General features: G+C 44.5%; 3 protein-coding genes across 12 annotated transcripts in view; 2 read left to right on the forward strand and 1 right to left on the reverse strand.

Annotated features, from left to right (window-relative positions):
• The first annotated feature begins 3,731 nt into the window (after positions 1 to 3,731).
• Positions 3,732 to 4,939, forward strand: LOC108937679 (gap junction alpha-5 protein-like). Its single transcript, XM_018757727.1, has one exon. It carries the CDS (start codon positions 3,742 to 3,744, stop codon positions 4,828 to 4,830), a length of 1,089 nt encoding a protein of 362 aa, XP_018613243.1. The 5' UTR covers positions 3,732 to 3,741; the 3' UTR covers positions 4,831 to 4,939.
• Positions 4,940 to 8,792: 3,853 nt separating this feature from the next.
• acp6 (acid phosphatase 6, lysophosphatidic) lies at positions 8,793 to 13,736 on the forward strand. Of its 2 annotated transcripts, XM_018758063.2 has the most exons (11): positions 8,793 to 8,877; positions 9,084 to 9,272; positions 9,668 to 9,796; positions 9,892 to 10,022; positions 10,151 to 10,230; positions 10,352 to 10,439; positions 10,528 to 10,660; positions 10,866 to 10,966; positions 11,259 to 11,351; positions 12,709 to 12,874; positions 12,984 to 13,736. In XM_018758063.2, the coding sequence occupies exons 2-11, from the start codon at positions 9,117 to 9,119 to the stop codon at positions 13,104 to 13,106; spliced, it is 1,200 nt and encodes a 399-aa protein (XP_018613579.1). In that variant the 5' UTR covers positions 8,793 to 8,877; positions 9,084 to 9,116; the 3' UTR covers positions 13,107 to 13,736. The 2 variants fall into 2 exon arrangements, with proteins under 2 accessions (XP_018613579.1, XP_018613570.1); XM_018758054.1 differs by lacking the exon at positions 8,793 to 8,877 and having other exon boundaries at positions 8,887 to 9,272.
• Positions 13,737 to 14,605: 869 nt separating this feature from the next.
• bcl9 (BCL9 transcription coactivator) overlaps positions 14,606 to 20,198 on the reverse strand; it is a 47,449-nt gene continuing 41,856 nt past the window's right edge. For 7 of the 9 annotated variants that reach the window (XM_018759286.2, XM_018759278.2, XM_018759294.2 and 4 more), the window contains 3 exons: positions 17,963 to 20,021; positions 17,017 to 17,301; positions 14,606 to 16,756 (listed from right to left, as the gene is read on the reverse strand). In XM_018759286.2, the coding sequence (XP_018614802.1) occupies positions 15,792 to 16,756; positions 17,017 to 17,301; positions 17,963 to 20,021 (3,309 nt within the window). In that variant the 3' untranslated portion in view covers positions 14,606 to 15,791. The remainder of the gene's footprint in view (positions 16,757 to 17,016; positions 17,302 to 17,962; positions 20,022 to 20,198) is intronic. The other 2 variants (XM_018759320.2, XM_018759312.2) reach the window with 2 other exon arrangements.

The following is a 20,198-nucleotide window of genomic DNA, read 5'->3' on the forward strand; positions in this document are numbered from 1 at the left end:
TTACACTTCCTGCTGTAATACCCTTGACTAAGGCACTTGCAATAAATCATCTCACTGTCACTCACTCACTGTCATTAAGCACATGTCCAAGTGAGGGTCATGGTGCCCCAGAGCCCTTCCTGGAAGACAGCGCTCAAGACTAAACGGTGTATATCCTGAACGGGACTCCAGTCCGTCACGGACTCATAATGAATTGCAACGGTAAAAACTACTCAGCGGAACAAAAGGGTAAATAATTGTAAGTAGTTTAGTATAAAAATGTAACACTGTAAGCTGGTTCGGAGAAAAGTGTCAGCTAAATGAATCAGCAATGATAGATAATGATAGGTACTCACATCAAATACTCAGATTTCTCTCTTAAGCAGCCAACCATAAGTGAGAAAAATGGATTTAACCTCATTGCACAGCTTTTAGAAAGGCTAGCAGCAGTTAGGGAATTGACAGCTTTTGAAGACAGCTGCATTTCGGCGTGACTTTGTAAACACTTCCTTCCTCTATTACTGCGGCGGCATTCCCAGCACCCAGCCTCTCTCAATTCTCCGCTACTCCCTGAAGGCGCTGTCCCAGCAGCGTGAGGAGCACCGCGCCTGGACCCTGCAGAGTTCCCTTTGTCTCGTTGCTCAGAACAGGCCTAGGGAGCAGCCGTCCCCGCTCGGTCCGGGTCAGAGCCATCCGAGCACCGCGGAGCCCTGGCAGAACAAAGGCTAGGCAAGATGTAGCTGTTTGGCACAGGCTGGTAAGATGAACCTTGCTGTGCTTTCTCATGGTACCTTCCTTTGCGGCTTTGCTTGTGGTGCGGGCAACAGGCAGCAGCAGTCTGTGTAAGCTGGAGATTTTAATGAGAGCCTTTCATTTAAAAACTCTATAGCGCTGTGTTGCAGCTGTCAAATGTTAATATTGGGGAGTAATGAAGGAGGTGCAGCTCGTGAAACCTCTTTGAACGTTTGTGTGTTGATGTTACTCTCTAGATCAGTTTTCAGACTTAGCAGCTTTTTTCCATCCTCTCTGTAGCACATGATAGCTGGCATCTCTGGCATTAAATTAGAATTATTACAGTTACAGCTCTTCTTGTGTCATGTCCATATTAGGAAAATATGCTTTTAACGTGTTAAAAGTTACAAGGATAATTTACAAACCTGTGCAAATCTGAAGAAAAATTTGTAAACCACAAATTACATTAATCAACATTTATTAACCAGTGTCTGTTGAAAAACTAAAATATTTGCCAGAAGCGGCAGGAACTGCAGCTCTTTGGCTGTTGTCATTCCGAGATAGAAAGCAATATATGACTGCACTGGAACATGAATTGTAGAATTTCAATGAGTTACCACGACTCAATTCCAAGTTAAAAAAAAAAATACTTGTTTATATGAATGAACAATGCATTAATATTTTATTGTAGCAACTCCTGGTTGCTTGAGTGGGCAAATTTATTTGAAGACTTACATTAGATGAAGAATAAAACTTCCCATAAATCTCATTATGATACTCTTCTGATACGAACGTTTACATAACACTTACATTTATTCATCTGGTAGACACTTTTATCCAAAGCAATATACAACTCAGAGTAAACAAAAGTACATTTTGCCAACAGATGGGGCAATAGAGATGTAAATAGTTCACGAATTAGAGTCAATTAGTCCAATAACATAATTTATGCCATCATAGAGTACAAAAATTAGATTGATGCAAAATTGATAAGGAGTACATATATTTTTTAAACAGGGAATGAAGTGAAAGTTTAGAGAGCAGGTAGGAGATCAGGAAAAAAGGTAAAGAAGAGCATTTTGAGATCCACCTTGAATATTGAGGGGGATTCAGCAGTCCTTAGTGAGAGAGGGAGCTCATCCCACCACAATGGAGCCAGAAACAATAATCTATGGGCATCTTGTGTGTATTACCATCAAGGGGCCAGAGATGGAGGAGCGTACCAGTGATCAGGTCCTCCAGGTATCTAAGTGCAGATCTGTTGAAGGTCTTGTGGTCTACGACAAGAGTCGTGAACTTGATGCAGACAGCTACAGGAAGTCAATGAAAAGAGATGATGGGAGAGATATATGGGATCACTTTGGCAGAACAAACAAAACTTATTCTGGGTTAGCTGGAGACATTTAATGTTGTGGGCCAGAAGACTAGACAGGAGAGAGCTGCATAGTCCAGGTAGGATATCACCATGACCCAAGATTTGAAGTTGTGTACAGTATGTTGTGAGTTAAGGGCAGGTTCTCTGGATTTTATGCAAGACATATCTGCAGGACTGGGATATGTCTTCAAAGTGTTGAAAAAAGCAGAACCTTGTGTTGATTATTACTCCCAGGCTCTGTTGAGCAAGATTTCCAGTTTGATACAGAGTTTCCAAGAGGTGGCTGGACCTGCTGGAAGGTGAAGGACCTTGGTTATGGATAGGTTGAGTGGCGATCAGCCATCTAGCAGAGATGTCCAAGACACAAGCTGCAATATGTGAGGGTATGTCTAGCAGCAGGGGGGAAAAGTAACAATACAACAGAGTTGTTTGCTTTATTTTCTGTGACACATCAGATGTATTTTTGAGTTTTGGGCATGAAAGTGCTGAAAACTTTGAGAACTTTGGGAGGTTGAGAGCATTTAGTGCTGTGGATCATTAGATGAACCAGAAAATCCTGGACACAATTTTCAAAAACCTTGCATCCACTCATGTGGAAGACATATTTGCCACTTGACACCCACTAGGAGAGATGGGTATGTACTAAAAAGAAAAACAGGTTTTCGGGGCTCTTGTTTTGGGCTACTTACTGGTAATGTGAGAATTATAGCTTGAGACTAGCATACATGAATTGCACAAGAAGACTTTTGAGACTGCGGCAAAAAAGGGAAAAAAATCAATACCAAGATAAAATAGATTTGTTACTCATGAAGAAAAATGATTTTTCTGATTGATAAATAAGGCAGGGATTTAAGAAGCACTGATGTTAGACTGACATATTAAGATGTGCTGTATTCATTTGCAGAAAGATGTAGGGTTAAGAATTTATGAAAGTACTGTAATTCTCATCCTTGGGTTCTTGCACAGTCTCCCATCAGGACAGTGAGAAAGGCACATAATGGCACCAAGACGTATCTGTTTTTTCAAATATTTACGTTTGACCTCAAGTTCAGCATCTTATTTCCCAGAGCTGGAAGCCGTGGGAAAATTCACTGATCTTCATAGTCATAATGCTATTTATACCCAAGTCTCAACCCCACCACAGAGCCCCTCCTCTCCCCTTGTGCTGCTTTACACACAGATACACAGAGTGCACTTGCTCACTATCAGGATTAGCAGCTCTGACATATCTAGGGATATTATTTTATTACCACCTTGTATTAGCTTTAAATTCATGTAACTGTTGCATCCAATTTGCCTTAAACTATATCAAAACACACTTTTTCTAATAGTGCTCTAGGGACATTTAACCCTATTTATTCTACGGAAAACAGTCAGGGTCAAGAACTAAACTTTGGGTGTACTTTCTTTCAGAAAACCAAGACCCAGGGGAACAAAACCAGAAGCATTGGAGGTTTATTTACAGCACTTCGATAATAATAATGTATACCATGTTTCCCCGCAGGCAACAACTCCGTCATGAGGTCCATAATTCTGTGGGTTGTTTCTGGTTCTGTGAAAGTTATTCCATGAAAGTTGAACGCTTTCACTGTACAGTGATTACGTTTGCTCTCTTTTCCTTCTCCAGGCTTTATCTAAGGCAGGTTTGAGCAGTAATGGGTGACTGGAGTCTTCTGGGGAACTTCCTTGAAGAAGTCCAGGAACACTCAACATCTGTGGGAAAGGTCTGGTTGACAGTCCTCTTCATCTTCCGCATCCTGGTGTTGGGCACAGCAGCCGAGTCCTCCTGGGGCGATGAACAGTCTGATTTCATGTGCGACACCAAACAGCCAGGTTGTCTCAACGTGTGCTATGATGCAGCCTTCCCCATTGCCCACATCCGCTACTGGGTCCTGCAGATTGTGTTTGTGTCCACACCCTCCCTTATCTACATGGGGCATGCCATGCATACGATGCGCATGGAAGAGAAACGGCGCCAAAAAGAGTTGGAGGAAGACGGCGGTGCTGAGAAAGAGTACCTGGACAGGAAGGAAACTGGGAAAGCAGAGAGCAAGGTGCGTCTCAGGGGTGCCCTGCTGCGGACGTATGTGGTCAGCATCCTGATCCGCAGTGTCATGGAGGTAGCCTTTATCATGGGACAGTACATGATCTACGGAGTCTTCCTCGATGCACTGTACCAGTGCGACTCTCAGCCATGCCCCCACAGGGTCAACTGCTACGTCTCAAGACCCACAGAGAAGAATGTCTTTATCGTGTTCATGTTGGTGGTGGCCGCATTGTCACTGCTGCTCAGCATCGTGGAGCTCTACCACCTGGGCTGGAAGCAGTGTAAGAAGTGCTTCAAGGCCTACACCACTGCTCGTGCCCTAGATGTTCAGCCTGCTGCCCGGACACATGGTGCCCACGAACCCAACACCCCAGGTACCTCCGGCACATGCACTCCACCTCCAGACTTCAACCAGTGCCTGGGTGCAGTGTCTCCACACCCCCACTCCAGCTGCCATCCCTTCAGCAACAGGATGGCTCACCAGCAGAACTCAGCCAACCTGGCCACTGAACTCCACCGCAGCAATGACGACCTGGGCATGGAGGACTTCCTGCAGATGAGCTGCAGCTCGGACGTCAACGCAGGTGGTGGCAGCATGCACCCCGAGCTGCCCTGCAGCTTTTTCAAGGATAAACGGCGCCTCAGCAAGAACAGCGGATCCAGTGGCCGACCGCGCCCAGGTGATCTGGCCGTGTAGGACTAGGCCTTGGAAAGGGGCAGCTCAAAACACATCATGCCAGGATAATGCCCCAAGGCCAAAATGCAAAGTGGAGTTCAGAGGATCATAAATAATTCAGTAAACTTGGTAGAAAACATGTTCTTATCACTGTCTGATACCCTGAAACTTGAAAAAAAAATCATGCACATTGTACTTTTTTGCAAGTCAAATTTTTCAGCACAAAACTTTTGTCATTTAGTGGTGACATCAGAAAATCTCATTTTAAAATGTTCTTTGTGTATATATGTTCTCCGCTTACAGGAATATTAACATTCAGCATCAAAAAAAGCTACAAAAAAGTTCTCGAACCGGCTGTTTGAATGGGCCTGTTTATTTTTAACCATTCGCCTGCTGAAACAAGCGCTAGGCTTGAGCCGAGAGCCAAGGTGCTCCGTGAGAGGCTGGACCTCATCTGAAGCACTGTGACAGACACAGTTATAGACAGGACCAGGTTCCATCTGAGAACCAAGCGGTTGCTCACATCCACCCTGTCACAATTTCTCATCGACGATATAGATCCAGAAGAGCAGGTACACAGAAGGGGCAACCTCCTTAGTGGCTGGGGGTAACCTGTGAATGACTCCCTGATCCCTGCAGAAGGACCCCACCGCTGTCGCTGGGCATGAATGAAAAAAAGGTCTCTGACGCACAAAGTGAACTTCCATTCTGTCATTATGCTAGTAGTTTGGTGACCTTTTCATTTCAGCAGAAATAATACATTTTTTTATTGTGAGTTTCTCAAACACCAGCAGCCAGTGGAAATAAAAATGCTTTTTATAAAGCTAATTTTTTTACAAGTCACAAGACACCCCACCACTAAACTGCTGCCCACGAGGCAGTCAAAGGATCAGAACCCAGTAGTCATGAGACAGAAGCAACGCTGGTCTGGACTTGACTGCTGGATAAGAGCATGACGCTTAAATACACTAAAAAATATATATATATATATTTTGCAGTATCTGTGAATAAAGCAATACAAATTGAACAAGCAAAACTTTGGTCTGGTTTAAGACTGGTTACTGCTGAAAGGAAGTTCAGAAAGATACCGAATGACATTTAAATGTTCAGCGATGAAATGTTTATACTTCATGAAATAATTTTGGTTGAACGTGCATTTGTAGGTCTATAAATGTACTAATTACTGTGAAAGTTTGTTTCTTTGGCTAAGATGTACAATGTTTTGAAACAGTAACAAGAATCTATAGTATGATTTAGTAATTTTTTTATGAGTTTTACTTTGTGTGTTAAAATTATTTCATAGAATGTTTATGTAGCTTTCAGCTTGTAACTGAGACCTTTCTGAAACACAAACATTATCAAGTTCTTCTCTTTTTTTAACCAAATAACAAAATGTGCAGCTTGTTAGAAGTATATTCCTAAAAAGGCCAAATCAGTTTTATCAGTTTTTTTCTTTTCCTTTGTAACCATGCCTTTCCATTTTTGTCAACAAGGCAGACAGTATAATGTTGTACACATGCAAGTCTACCAGCCAGGACAAAATAAAACTTCATTTTAAAAGACTCCACCGCTAACCCAGCACAAGTGTCTAATGGAGGGAGTAAAACAGTGTATATGTCCGGCATTTACTCTGGGTCATCTACATGGCACCACTAAAATGTCTAGACCTTCCATGATGAGAAAAGGGACAATATTTACTTTTAATGTACAAATGCATTTAAAATGTGTCACAGGTGACTGAAAATCACTCCGTTTTGTGAGGAACATGGTTTATTTTTATTTGAAAAAAAAGACAAATTCCTGGAGCATACACTTCTTGGCTGCTGAAGCGATTCTGATTCGGTTTATAAAGAGGTAAGAGAAAAGAGCGGGCATAGGAGGCAGACTTTTTAGAGGCCTCATCCTCGGTTGCCCAACCTTTTTATTCGCACATAATATCGTGTCAGTGTCGCGTGTTCGGAAACATTATTTATTTGAAAACGTTCAATTTAGAAGCAATTTTGACGAAAGCTCACTTAGGCGCATCTAGAACTTACAGTAAATCACCACTGGTGGGAGACATTTTCTCTAAACCCGAACGTCAGTGTCGCTGTTCAGTTTCTTTGTAAAAAAGGTGCGAGGTCAGTCAGGCGCTGCAACAAATTTACGAGGCTCGTTTTTATTTGCTCTTTCAATAGTTGCTTTGAATACTCTTGCTGGATTTCGCTTCTTGGCATTTCTTCGTCTGAATTTCTGAAAGTCTTTGTACAATGTATTCGTTCACTTTGGGTCGGGGAGAGAGCATCCGGCCATTGTGATCACATGTTCAAGCGGGACACCTGTGAAATATGGTCACTTCCAAATTATTTTTATACAAATAACAGACTTTGTAAGTGTTTGACTTCAGCCGAGATGAATAAAGTTGTGCAGTTGTGCGATTTCTTGTGCACGTCACCATTATACTTTTATAAATATTATACTCCTTTATAAACAGGTTGTACTCTTTATAAATATTACACTCTTAAAATGTCATTCACTTAAATTAACCAGATACGGTCGTTCTACGGGTTTTATTCAAATGCAGTTAGACGTGAGTGGCTTTAATATGTGAAGAGGACAGAGACACTTCTTGCTTCCTGCACGGCTCTCTTCAAAACGACTAAGACAACACCTTAAAGTGAGTAGAAATAAAAAAGGAAAAAGCATTCTGTAGAGTACGAACCATAATTTGTTTTAGTGACAAAACATTTGTTCCCATCACGGCTTCCTCACATCTCACGTTACAGTAGGTGGATTACGTGCTGGTATGAGGCCTGTTCTTTTTTGCCAGTTTCATGGATGGCAGCAGTTAAACACCACAACAGCAGTTTTTCTCTCATTTTTATCAGGACATAATGACAAAACTCAAAAATGTTCATTTTTTTATTCATTGGCATCAGCTAGATAGAACAATCACCCTTTACTTAGCTAAATTTCGGCTACTTATTAGCTGGAACTTAAGTGAGTTTATCTGAGATTAGTAACAAAACAAATTTGGCTCATTTGAGTTAAAATGTAAAAAAAAAGAAACAGTATTAAGTTAAACTTTTATTAAACATATATTGAATTACTTGTTAATGGGTTAAAATAACCCAATGTTAGTGTTATACATTAATTACTTATAATTTTACATATAATTCAGAGAAACGGTTGTAAGGCTAAGGTGATATGAAAGTGTTATTTAGATTCGCTTCTTTGGAAATCTTTCTCACAATTAAATTTCTACGTTGTCAGTTCCGTACGGGAGTCTGAGGAGACGTTCTAAGTTTGGACCGTTGAAAGTGATCTTTTTTCCTCGAGGGAAATACAAGTCCTGGGCTCACGTCTGTCTTGATAGTACAGCTAATAACAATAAGAATCTATAAACACACACATATTCTTATTATTACATTTGGAATATTGAAGATTGGAACCAAAGCGTAAGAATATCACACACACACAATCCTGATTTCTAAACATGTTTTCTCGGCTCCAGTGAGTGTAACAGGAACACGGAAGTGTGGACGTAATGCATGAGTATGCCTGTTTGAAAAAAAGAAGAGAAATTAAGTGTGCCGAAAGGTTTTCTGGGAAATGTAGTTTATATAGTCTAGTCGTTGGATTAAGAGATCCTGAAGAAATGTTCCCGGGAACTACAAATACCAGGAAAATAAATAAACGGTCTGGTGTTTTCAAAATTGTTAGAAAGTTTATCAAGAAGTATACGGGGGTCTAACTTATATATAATTACATTACCCAAAGAAACTTGGACAATTTGTAAACATTTATACCTTTTAGTCCTTCAGGAAAATTATTTTTATATTTGGTTGGCTTTTTCCACAGTCATTTGATGGGAGGTATAGTTCTGTTTTCTTCAGACCATTTCGTCATTAAATCAATATAGATTTTTTTTTCAGTCGATTGAAGAAGGAGAAAACTTGTAAGCCAGTATCGTCTTTTTTTTAAAAAAAAAAAAAAAAAAAAAAAAAAAAAAACTTGGACACCTTCCGGAAACCCGCGCGACTCTAGTATGCGCAGACGAAAGTGCAGAGACGGGGCTCCGAAAATAAAGTAATTATTCTCTTTTAGAAGTTATATCTCTGACTTGCGAGCACTTTCAGTGTTTTTATATTTCCATAGTTGCAGTGTTTGACACGTACAAACATACTGGTTCTGACTTTATATTAGTTTAACTGCATTCCGGTTACCCGAAAGTTGTGTGTGGGTCGAGTTAACCTAAAGTTATTTGTCGCATGTATAAAAATATTTGAGAGCAGGTTTTCTTTTGGGATTCTGTGGTGTTCGGTTCGATGTCCTGGCCGCAGAAAAAGGCCGAACTAGTAGAGAAGAGAGACAGTGGAAGCATCTCGAAGAGCGCCGACTATGAGCTCGAGCTGCAGCTGGTGCAGGTGGCGTTCCGGCACGGAGCCCGGACTCCGCTCAGGTCCATTCCGGCCGTGCAGGAGGTAAGAAGAGGCGGCGAGTCCCTGGCCCACGCACTCCTGTGGGTCGGAAAGCCATCCAGTGGCGCTTTCTTAACACAGAGAAGTGTAATAGTGTTGTGAAACGTTGTACTTCGTGTCAGCCTTTCGCTACACACACTCTGCGTGTAAAACTGACGGAGAACGGGAGGGCGGGTAAGTCTCGCTCGCTCGGTGGCACGCGGACGGCACCCGCGCGCGTCCCGCGTGTCGTCGTGTGTCAGTCAGTGGCTCCGTCCGTCCGCCCTGCAAACGCTGCTCGAGTGCTGATCCTCCGCACGTCCAGCAGAGTGAACATGCATTATACGCTGTGCTGTAGACTAGTACTGTTCTCACCCTAACCTTCAACCTTGTGTCTCCTGTTCCGCTGCACCCCCCAGGCTCAGTGGGTTCCGGACCTTCTCAAGGTTCCGGATCACACCCGGATCGAGCACCTGGTCATGGACCTGCAAGGTGGTCCCAGGCCTCCAGCGCCAATAGAGGACAACTACAGGTCCAGCACCCTCTCGGTGAGTCCGAGCCCCGTGGCCCACGCTGCCACGCAGCTCATTGTGGGATTGGCATAGCGGGCGCTGATGGCCAATGACGTGTGACTGTCCTGCAGGGAGGTTCACACCCAGGCCAGCTGACCACACTAGGCATGCAGCAGCTCTATGACCTGGGCCAGAGACTGAGGAAGAGCTACGTTGTGGACGTGCCCTTTCTCATGTCTGCCTTCAGCTCTGCCGAGGTCTAGTGAGTGCAGTCTCTCCACATAATCATGTGTCGCTGTCAGAAATGCCTCCTTGGATTTGTAAAAGTATTCAAACAGTCACGAGCTGCAACGATGGCTTTCAAATTATTTTTACGTCTGTGCTGTTCAGCGTACGCTCAACCAACATTGTGCGAACGATCGAGTCTGCCAGGTGCTTGGTGGCTGGTCTGTTCCAGCAAAAGCAAGAGGGTGAGGTCCCATTTCGTCATATTAATACCATTGCTCTGCTTTGTACATCACTTGTACTTTGCAGCAAATAGAATGAATAAGGAGACCCCAAAGAAACAAATGTATCCTCCATCTTCTTCAGATGAAGTGCCCATCTTCACCACAGATATTGAAAATGAGGTCCTCTACCCCAATTACCACACATGCAACCTGCTCAAACTGCTCATCGGGTCAGTTATATCCTTCTGTGCTTTTTGAAACACATTCATCAATAGTTGGTTTTGAGGGAGCCTGACACTTCCTGTGTTCTTCTCTCAGGCAACGGTGGGCAGAGTCTTCCCAGCTCCCAGACCTCGCAGCTGACCTGAAGAGCATCCAGAGTGCACTGGGTATCCCGGAAGGCCAGAGGGTTGACTTCATCCTTATACGGGACGACATGGTGGCTAGAGAGGTAACTCTGTACTGTGAGACGCAGGAAATCTTTTTCCCTGTCCCTTGGTGTCTACTCTCGGTGCCGCTGTTTACTTCACCATAACAGTTTATGGAAAGCACATGGGTCTCGTCTGTTCAGATTTCCCCTTGTTGGCCTGCTTGTTGGTAGAGGATTTTGAGCTCAGTGAGTGACACTCATGAACATGTCTGTGTACTCCTCCCAGGCCCATGGCCTGCACTGCCCTGAACCACTGAGCAGCTGGAGGGCGACGGTGGAGAAGAGGGCAGTTCAGATGATTTGTCACATTTATGGGTCCAACAATAGGTGAGTGGACAGTGGAGGGCAGGAGGAGACATGGCTGTGGCTCACTGCTTGTTTGCAGTAGCATTGCTTCCATTGCCACTATTTGTTAATGATTCATTTGGATAGGAACACCTGTATGGGAGGAGGTGCAGATGATGGGGATATGAAGGTATGAGCCCCCCTGCAGATTCAGAACCAGGCAGAAATCTGACAGTATTATGGTGCATATCCTGTATGATGAGACTACAGAAAGACATCTGTGGAAATGAGCAGGGTTAATAGTATGAAAATTAATGCAAATTGTTCTTGCTAGGGGTCACCTTCAGCTCAGTGTCGGGCCATTTCTTCACATCTTGTTGACTAACATTGAGGACAAAATTCAGGGTGTGGCATCATCATGCTCCAGGTAATGTTCAGATCAGTGGGGAAAATCCTGTGATCCAGTGTTGAAAAAGGCAGTGTTTTGTGACTTCACTTTAAGGAAAGTGTAGAATGGTTTTTAATTGCTGTATTTGGGTGCCCACTTTGTCCACTAGGTGGCAGTAGTTACATATACAGGCTGGATTCCATTGCTCACATAAGGGGGCGTTAATTTGTTCTGTGAAATAACTGTTAGGCAAATTTATAATGCATTTACTTACCATTGTTTCTTACTACGGGGATTTTCCCCAGACTAAAATCATGTCACCTAAAATTTAAAAAAAATAAATAAATAAATAAAGGTGTTCTCATTTATGACTGATAAAACTAAAATTTTATAGTATTTATTATATTTGTAATAGTTAATTTCTAGCTCATCTTTGTGTTCTCATTCATTCAGTCATTCACTATCAATATTTGCTTAATCGTAACCAGAATAAATCCAGGATCCCTAGGGTGAGAAGTAGGGAAATTAAATTAATAATTTCAGTGCCTTTGTTTTTCCCTCTGCAAGACATTTGCTGTTAAAGGAGCTGTGTAGTGTTACTAACCAACTCATCCTGTTGTACCCTTGAGCAAATTAGGGTGAATTAATACAGGAAAAATTACCCTATCATCTAACTGGGTAAATCATTCCAAAGGAACTTAATGTTGTTAGCTACATTTTTAGAGTTGTCACCTAAATGAATTCACAGTAATTACATTGAATCTTCTGTTTCAGTTGTAATATGTTGAGATTGTCAGTGTTCAGGAAGTACTATGTATACATTTGGTTTTGTATGCTAAGTATGGCCATTTTAATAAAATGAAAGATAGTATCCAGACTGACACCACATTGTGGATTTGAAAGACAGTGTGTGTCTTTCTTCTAAAATAGTTGATACAAGTCTGTACTAGTGTGTGATACAAGCTGGTATACAAAGGGAAATACTGTGAAACTGTTACAGTGTAATAGGCAATAATGCTGTTGTCCTCAATAATAGGCCTATATCTGAAAAAGGAATGTGTTCATAAGCCAGTCTTTCGTTATACAGGTCTCTGTCATATGAGAGCTCAGAGTATATACGTTTTAATCAAACAACTGAACGTTCTCATTGCATATGTAAAATGTAATATCTTATATAGTGTGACTTTTATTGAAAAGGTAGCACTACCCAGGTGAAAAGCAGCATTACTTTAGAGTCTGAAATAAAATGGTGTTGAAGAATGTTTTGGAAACACTAGCTGTTGAAGTTACAGGCATTTGCTGGCTTCTCTGTGCAGTGATTTTATTTTTTTTCCCCTCTTTCCTTTCTTCAAATATGTATATTATATATATATATATATACACACACACACACCAGGAAGCTGTTCCTGTACTGTGTGCACGACACCACCCTGATGCCCTGTCTGATGGCACTGGGCATCTTTGACAATAGATGGCCACCATACGCAGCTGACCTCACACTGGAGCTCTACCAGCATCGCAGTACTAAGGAGGCCTTCATCAAGGTGTCCTATCTTGGCCAGGTGAGTATGGGGGTGAACCATGGGGCAGGGAATGTACAAGGTGGGGAGCAAAGGCAATGAGCTGGTTGTGGAGCATGCAGATGTTTACACTGAGGTCCTCTGTGCCCAGGACCAACTGATTCCAGGTTGCAGTGATGTCTACTGTCCCCTAGAAGAGTTTAAAGAAGCACTTTCAGCTTTCACCCTGACAGTGGACCACTACCATTCGCTCTGCAGCCAGGATGACCTCTGACGATAAGAGCCTGTCAGTCCAGCACTTTCTCTAGATCTTTGTTTCTGACCTCAGAGTTTGTGGTCACACAGTCCTTGCATTGAGCTCTTCTGATTTAATGTCTTCAGCAGAGCAAAAGGATATGCTTAAGGTTAGAAACTGTGGGACCTACCTATTTTTAAGTGTGCGCTTTGTAATACTGGTCTGGGTTTTTCATGTGAAAGTGATTCACTTGTATTGACAAATGCATTAAAACATTTGTTCATACAAATGAAACATTTCAAAAACCAGTTGTCAAATCCAGGCCAGGGATCAATCACCACCATACATTTTTTAAAAGTTTTATGAAAAAACAGTAGAACTAAGATTTGTTCAGTGGTTTACCAAAACCCAGGAACAGTGATATTTTATTACGTAAAGATTTGAATAGGACTTACTGTGAAACTGTTTTCTAAAACTGAATATTCTTGTGCTCAGGGCAATAAAACTTGACTGGTATAACTTTTTAAACATATGAACATGAGAACGTGTATGTGTGCAACACTCATTGAAGATGCATACTTCCTAACTTTGAGACTGTTTATTTACATGATTTGTAGCTTTCCCTTCTACTTTTAGTGGTTCAAGGGTAAATGATAAATGGCACTGACTTCTGGCCTCCTGTGTGCCTTTACACTGCTGCGCACAGTGGTGTCTCTTTGGTTTGCCTCTTGCAGATGTGACACTGTTTTCCAGGTCTGGTTGAATTACTGTGCTGATGTGACATCACACTAAAGCTCTGAAGAGTCTTGGAAGAAACAAATGCAAAAAGCCATAATCACTGAGAAAAAGCTACCAGGGAGACAAATCTGTGGTTTCAATTGTCTACACTGCACTACTGTGCAATTGTTTGAGGATTAATACAGTTCTGTCCACAGCTGGAAGGCATGAGCAGAATGGCTTCCTCCAGCAGCAACTATGGAGCAATATGGTTGTCGGCTGTGTTCAGCGTGCCACCTGCAGTTAGAATTAAAATCCATAGTGGGATATGAGTATTGCTCGATAAAACTGGAGATGAATATTTCTGGCCAGGCACTAAAACCATTTTAAATCTGGTCATGACTGGCTTTTGCTGCTGCGGATGAAAAATATCCAATGGTGGCTGGAGTAGATGCTTTAGGTTAATGAAGATGTCAAACAGATCCACAAAGAACCACCTCTGTAGAAGGGTAGGTTATTGCTGAATTTAATCTTGATTACCATTCATGTCTGTCAGTTCCTTGTACAGCAGCTCATCAAATTATAGACTAGGAGAAAAATGTTGCATTTCATGTGTGCTTATGGCAACTATTTTAGCAGGACATTCTTTCCCTACCTTATGTGGTATAATAATGGGAAATTCAATAATGCACACAGACCCTCCATAGGGGACATTTAACGGCAAAGCTAGTACTTTGGCAGTGGTCTCAAGCCTCACTGGATGGGGGAGTGGATGCTTTAATGCAAGATTTATATGGGACCTGAATGTGAACACAGGCCTCAAACTACCACTGGAAAAGGGAGACTTTACTGTAGGCAGATTTTAAAAGGAATCATTTTCAGAAACTGAAACCACTTATCAACTCAGTTTTATTTAGTTTGTAGCCTAGTTTAACACTAGGCTAGTACTGGTTTCTGTTCACAAACCAGACACTGAGTTAACTGTCCCACCCTTCATGTCAGCTCTGATTCCAGCTGGCCATTCTCTCCCTGTAAGGAGCACACTAGGCTGCACACACTTTTATACAAAACAATATATTTTATTTGTCTTAACACCACAGCCCTGGGAAGTGGTTCTGTACCAAATTCAATGGAATTTCACATGACAAGTTTACAATGAGGGAGGAGTAGTTCAGGAAAGAAAAATGTTAGTCTCACCAGAAATTCATATGCTGTAGCATAATCTTGTGAGAACTAACTGAAAATAAAGAGTAGCTGCTAGGTTTGTGAGCTCTTTATTTTCTAACCACTAAAATGACAATTTTTGTTCCAAAACCCAAGAACACACTGTATATATCAGATCACTGTTTCTACTTTGTGTGTTTTCTACATTTAAAACAGAGGGAAAAGGTTTCATATAGATAAACCATATTTGTGCTTTTTTTTTTTTTTTAATAATTCCATTATCTGCACGAGGTCAAAGTTTGGTTTATTACACTGTTATAAAAGTTTCAAAAAAAGGCCTAAACGCACCTGTGGTTAATAGTATGTGAAGAGTACTGATCTGCATGAAGAAAATCCTGCCACTGCTAAAATCCCTTTTACGATACAAGTACGGTACACAAGTACAAAGAGCGTTTTATCTATGGAGGAACAGACCAAATGAAACGGCAAAAATGGCACACCTTATGACAAATGGAACATCCTTGAAAGTTTCTTGGCTTTTGTACAGCTGTTGGGGAGGAATTCATTTGGATGGATATTTTTACATTTAAAAGGTACAACTACAGCTCTCTATTCCTGCAGATGTATTTACTTTTTAGTAACCTCAGGCATCCAAGAGTTGGGGACAAAACCTATAAAGACTGGAATTAATGTCGTAAAACCCCATACATTCTGGAGACTGAAGAACAACGTGCTGCAGTGGCCCGAGTTCCCTTTTTGCAGACCTGGGAAGGAGCCTAAAACTCTTCCACTGTACTCCTGTTGGTGTTCTTTCTACTGTCTGGCTTTGCTTTCCACACCATCTCAGAACATTGGGTTTCCAGGTCCAGGATTGAAGCCCATTCCCATATCTGTAGCCATGCCACGTGGCCTCATCATAGTCTGTTGGGGGCCGCCCATCCCATGCAGTGACATCATCATGTTTGGCGAGCCCACAGGTGCAGGGTGACTGTAGATTGGGCCACGATCCTTGCTTTGCATCATCCCTGGACTTGCCAACAAGCGGTGCTGGGGGCCCATCATGCCCTGGCTCAAGAAGTTGGGTGGCTGCGTGGGTCCATGGCCCAGGTTGCCCATAGGGATGTCTTGGGGTCCCATAGTGCCAGGGCCTGGTGGAGCCCCTATCCCAGGCAAAGGGTGTCTTAAACGAGGGTTCCCCTCACCCATCATGCCCTGCATGGGGGGGAAGCCAGGGGGCTTGCCACCATCACGAGGGAAGTAGGACAGAGTCTGGCTGGGCTTTTCAGATGGAATAATACGAGACAGGTCAAACTCAGGGATGCCGGAGGCTCCAGGCCGCATCACCTCATGCAGATCTGCATCACCGAATATACTGCTGAAGGCCTCCTGGCCACCAGGGCCATTTGGCTTACACATTGCATGCTCCGCGCCGGGGCCCAGCCGACTTAGGGGACCTACTTCCCCCGGGAAGCCCATGCTGTGAGGGAATCCTGGCCCGTTGTGGGGAAAGGGCCCCTGGTGGGGAGGGGACTGCCCAGAAGGGAATCCTGGAGGCCGATGTGGAAAACCCATCCGCCCTTGAGGGACCATTGCTGCCTCTTGGGAGCCTGGCGGCATCATCATTCCATGGGGTATCATGCCAGGACCCATGGGCCCTGGATGGGGGGGCATAGAAGGTCCAATAGGATTGGGTGAGGGCATCTGACTGGGCATACCATGGGAATGCGGCTGACTTCCCATGGCGTTCATGGCCATGGGGCTAAGAGATGGCATCCGAGGCTGACCGAGGTGGTTGTTCATTCCCAGGCCTGCAGGGAGCAGTAGAGAGGGAACAGTGTCAACACAACCCTGAGAGGCTCAAAGCATTTCACCAAATCATTAAATTCTATCATTCAAGTTACAGTGTAATAATAAATGGAATATGAGCACTGCATTTTTTTTCCATGGTTTTAAGAAACAATGCATAAAGTAATAATGCTATAAGGTCTTTTTACATTTATGTGCCGAGCCTTAATACAGTAGTTACACAACATAACACCCACACACATGTATGCCCACAGCATCGTACCAGCCATGTTGTGATTGACTGAGGGCAGGTTAGGTGAGCGTGCAGGTGGCGAGTCATCATCAGAGCTTGCCACAGTCTTAATGGCATCGTGGTAGAGTGGGGTGGAGCTTGGCATGGCAAACTTGGACATGCGCGACATCATGATAGAGAGGGGATTTTGGGGTAGCGTAGGCTCTGGAGGCATAGAGTAAGGGCTGCTGGATGGAATATTTCCTGGAAGGTTCATAGGACCAGGCTGGCTGGAGGAGCTGCCAAGGGGTGGTGCAGTTGGGGGGGCGTTTCCTGCTGGGGGAACACCACAAATGACAAAGTACAAAAGTCAGTCAGCCTGTTCCACTGCCCACCATCAATGTTTATTCACAGATCTGTGGACACAGCCTGGTCAGCAGGGTTTAAGAGGACAAAAAACAGGTAGCAAAGTCAAAGGTCCCTCACTATAGTACAAGCTCATCCTACCAAAACATGAGCATGTATATCACCTGTGGGTATCAACGACCAACAATGTGGCAAACCAGCTTCCCCATTATTTTAAGTGCTGTTAGGTCATCACAACCACCAGGGGGTGCAGTGCCTCTTATAGCAAAATAATGCAATAAAATCACAATGGCTAGACTTAAAAATTCAGAGCCATAATTCTTTAAATGAAAAATGAGCAAGAGAATGTTTACAAATAACATCAATGTAATATCTTTTTCTAAATCTCTCCTAAATAGCTTGCTCATTTGCCAAAAAGTATTATTTTTCTTAAGTGAGAGAGATATGAATTTACCCACCCTTTGTAATATTTTATTTTGATATGAAAAACCAGTCTACAGATGCAAACCATTTCAGTGACATATGTAAATTAATCACACAGGGAAGCCTGGACGCTGTTACAATGTCAAGGTGTAAGAAAATACAACGCTATGACACTTGCTTTGGAAGTCATCTTTAGTGGGTACCATACCTGATTCCATACCACTCATCATGCTGGGGGAGTTCATGCCAAGTGGGGGCTTGCTGTGCTGTGGCACCCCAGGGCTTGGCATAGGAGGTTTGGGGGACGATGTCCAACTGGGAGAAGGGCCGGGCAGTGATGGGGACTTTATGTGTACTGGAGAGGTGCTAGCTGAGCCCACCATTGGGGGTGACTTAATGGAGGCAGTGGGGGCAGTAGGCCCAGTCAACATTGCTGCCAGCTGGGAGGGAGTCTGGGAGGGAGTCTGCGGTGATGTCAGGCCAGCAGAGGGGGAGCCCAGTGTAGGGGATTTCAGTGGGTGGATGTTGGGAGAGCTGCCGGGGCCTGGGTGCGTATTCAGGTCTGATGGCCGACGACCCAGGTTCCTTTGACTGGTGGTTGGAGCCGGGCCTGGGCCTGGCCCTAGCCCAGAACTGGGGCCAGAGGCAGGGGCCAACTGGCTCATCCGAGGGTTCAGCCTCTGCTCTGGTCGAAGTGGTTGCTCACCACGAGGCCCTCGCATATGCCCTGCACCCTGGAGCATGAATGACCGGCTGGGCCCCAAGGTAAACTCCCCTGGTTGAGGCTGGTCAGCAAATAGGGGTCCAGGTGGTAGACCACCCCCTGCTCCTACCTGTCTCATCTTCATCATCTCATCTGGCCCCATGTTCATTTTTATCATCTCTTCGGGACCCATGCTCATCTTTGAAAGCATCTGTGGGCCAGGGTTCATGTTCATGTTTCTTGGACCCATGCTGAATTCACCCATTTCACGGCCCTTTATAAACTCCATCCTAGAAGGGCTCATTGGGCCGTCACCAGGCATCCTAGGAAAAATCACCCCGCCCCCATTGTTAGGGCTAGGTTCCATGGCCTTTTGGTGTCCCATCATCCTGTTTATGTCCATCAGCATGCCTGGGGGCAAACCCATCTGCGGCTTTTCCCCTACGCCCTGCTGATACAAACCCTCCGTTACTACCTGAGGATTGAGGAACCTCTCTCCCCGTCCTCCGGGGCTCCCAAACATGCCCTGACCTGGTGGGAAGCCCCTCCCATCTCCCATCTTTGGAATGTCATCTGGCCAGCCCATGCCAGGCTGAGCCACTGGACCAGGACTATCCATGTCTGGGTTCATCAAGCCTGGCATGCGGTGTGGGGGGAGGATGGGACGGGTGCCCACATTCATCTGGTCTGGAAAGGAATCAGGTCCACCAGGGCCCCACACTTCTCCAGGGTTCACCTGGTAGGGTGGAGGTGGTGCCCGCATACTGCCCCTGGGCCCATGCTGCAACTGCTCCTGCTTGCGCTTCTTCTCTTCATAGAACTCCTGCTGCAGCTTGAGCCAGGCTACCTGCTCTGGTGTTAGGTGCTCCCCCTGCTCTGCCTGTGGAGGCCCTAGCTCTTCTGGGGAGAACGGCATATCCCTGTGGCTGGGCTGGCTGAACGGAGGACCATCAGGTCGAACCCCTGGAGCTGGCTTCCCCAGGCTCTGTGACTGAGCCATCATAGCCTGCAAGGGGCCTGGCTCAGACTCCTTGGCCACTGCCTCCAGTGGGCCGGCAATGGGAGGGGGTAGGGCAGCGTTGTTCTGCCCCACAGCCGCCATGTCCTTGAGGGAGAAGTCCTTCTCATCAGGGAAGAGCATGCGCTGTATGTCACGCAGTGTCTGCAGGGAACGTTCCCGGTGTTCCAGCTGCTCCTGCGAAAGGCCCTCAGGGTTTTCCCCCATGCCAGACATGAGCTCACTAGCCATCTGCTGGTGCTGCTGGACCATCTTGACTTCAGGGCCCTTGGGTGGTTCAGAAACAGGGAACCCTGGTTGTATACCTGCAGGACCAGGGGCAGGTCCATTTTGGGATGTAGCATCACCAGGACTGCTGCTTGCAAGCCCCTTAGAGTCCATGGCCCCCAGAAGAGCCCCATCCTGGGACAGACCAGCTGGCTGTGCTCCCTGACCTGGAGGCACTTTAGCGGACGGCTGATGGTTCTGTTCCGGCTGCTGAGCAGTTGGGCCAGCAACCAGCTGCAGGCCCTTGGACTCACTTCGGGCCAGGCCCATTGAGGTGTTCTGGAAGACAAAGGCAAGTGTAAGAATGAGGTTCAACCTCAAGTCTACCATTGAGATCAACCCCAAAGATTAAATTCCACATACCAGTTTAGGAATTTTCTGAAAATTCATCACACCTAGTGCTCTCATACATCATGCACAGTATCACTAAGAGGTTTATAAGAAACCATATGCCTC

The sequence above is a fragment of the Scleropages formosus genome, chromosome 12, assembly GCF_900964775.1.
Source record: "Scleropages formosus chromosome 12, fSclFor1.1, whole genome shotgun sequence".
Lineage (NCBI taxonomy): Eukaryota > Metazoa > Chordata > Actinopteri > Osteoglossiformes > Osteoglossidae > Scleropages > Scleropages formosus.

What these genes read in the sequence shown, in the direction of transcription:
- LOC108937679 (XM_018757727.1), top strand. Translation starts at nt 3,742, where the DNA reads ATGGGTGACTGGAGTCTTCTGGGGAACTTCCTTGAAGAAGTCCAGGAA.
- acp6 (XM_018758063.2), top strand. Translation starts at nt 9,117, where the DNA reads ATGTCCTGGCCGCAGAAAAAGGCCGAACTAGTAGAGAAGAGAGACAGT. An exon ending in ATTTATGGGTCCAACAATAG is followed by an intron (nt 10,967 to 11,258) that starts GTGAGTGGACAG and finishes TGTTCTTGCTAG; the next exon opens with GGGTCACCTTCAGCTCAGTG. An exon ending in AGGTGTCCTATCTTGGCCAG is followed by an intron (nt 12,875 to 12,983) that starts GTGAGTATGGGG and finishes CTCTGTGCCCAG; the next exon opens with GACCAACTGATTCCAGGTTG.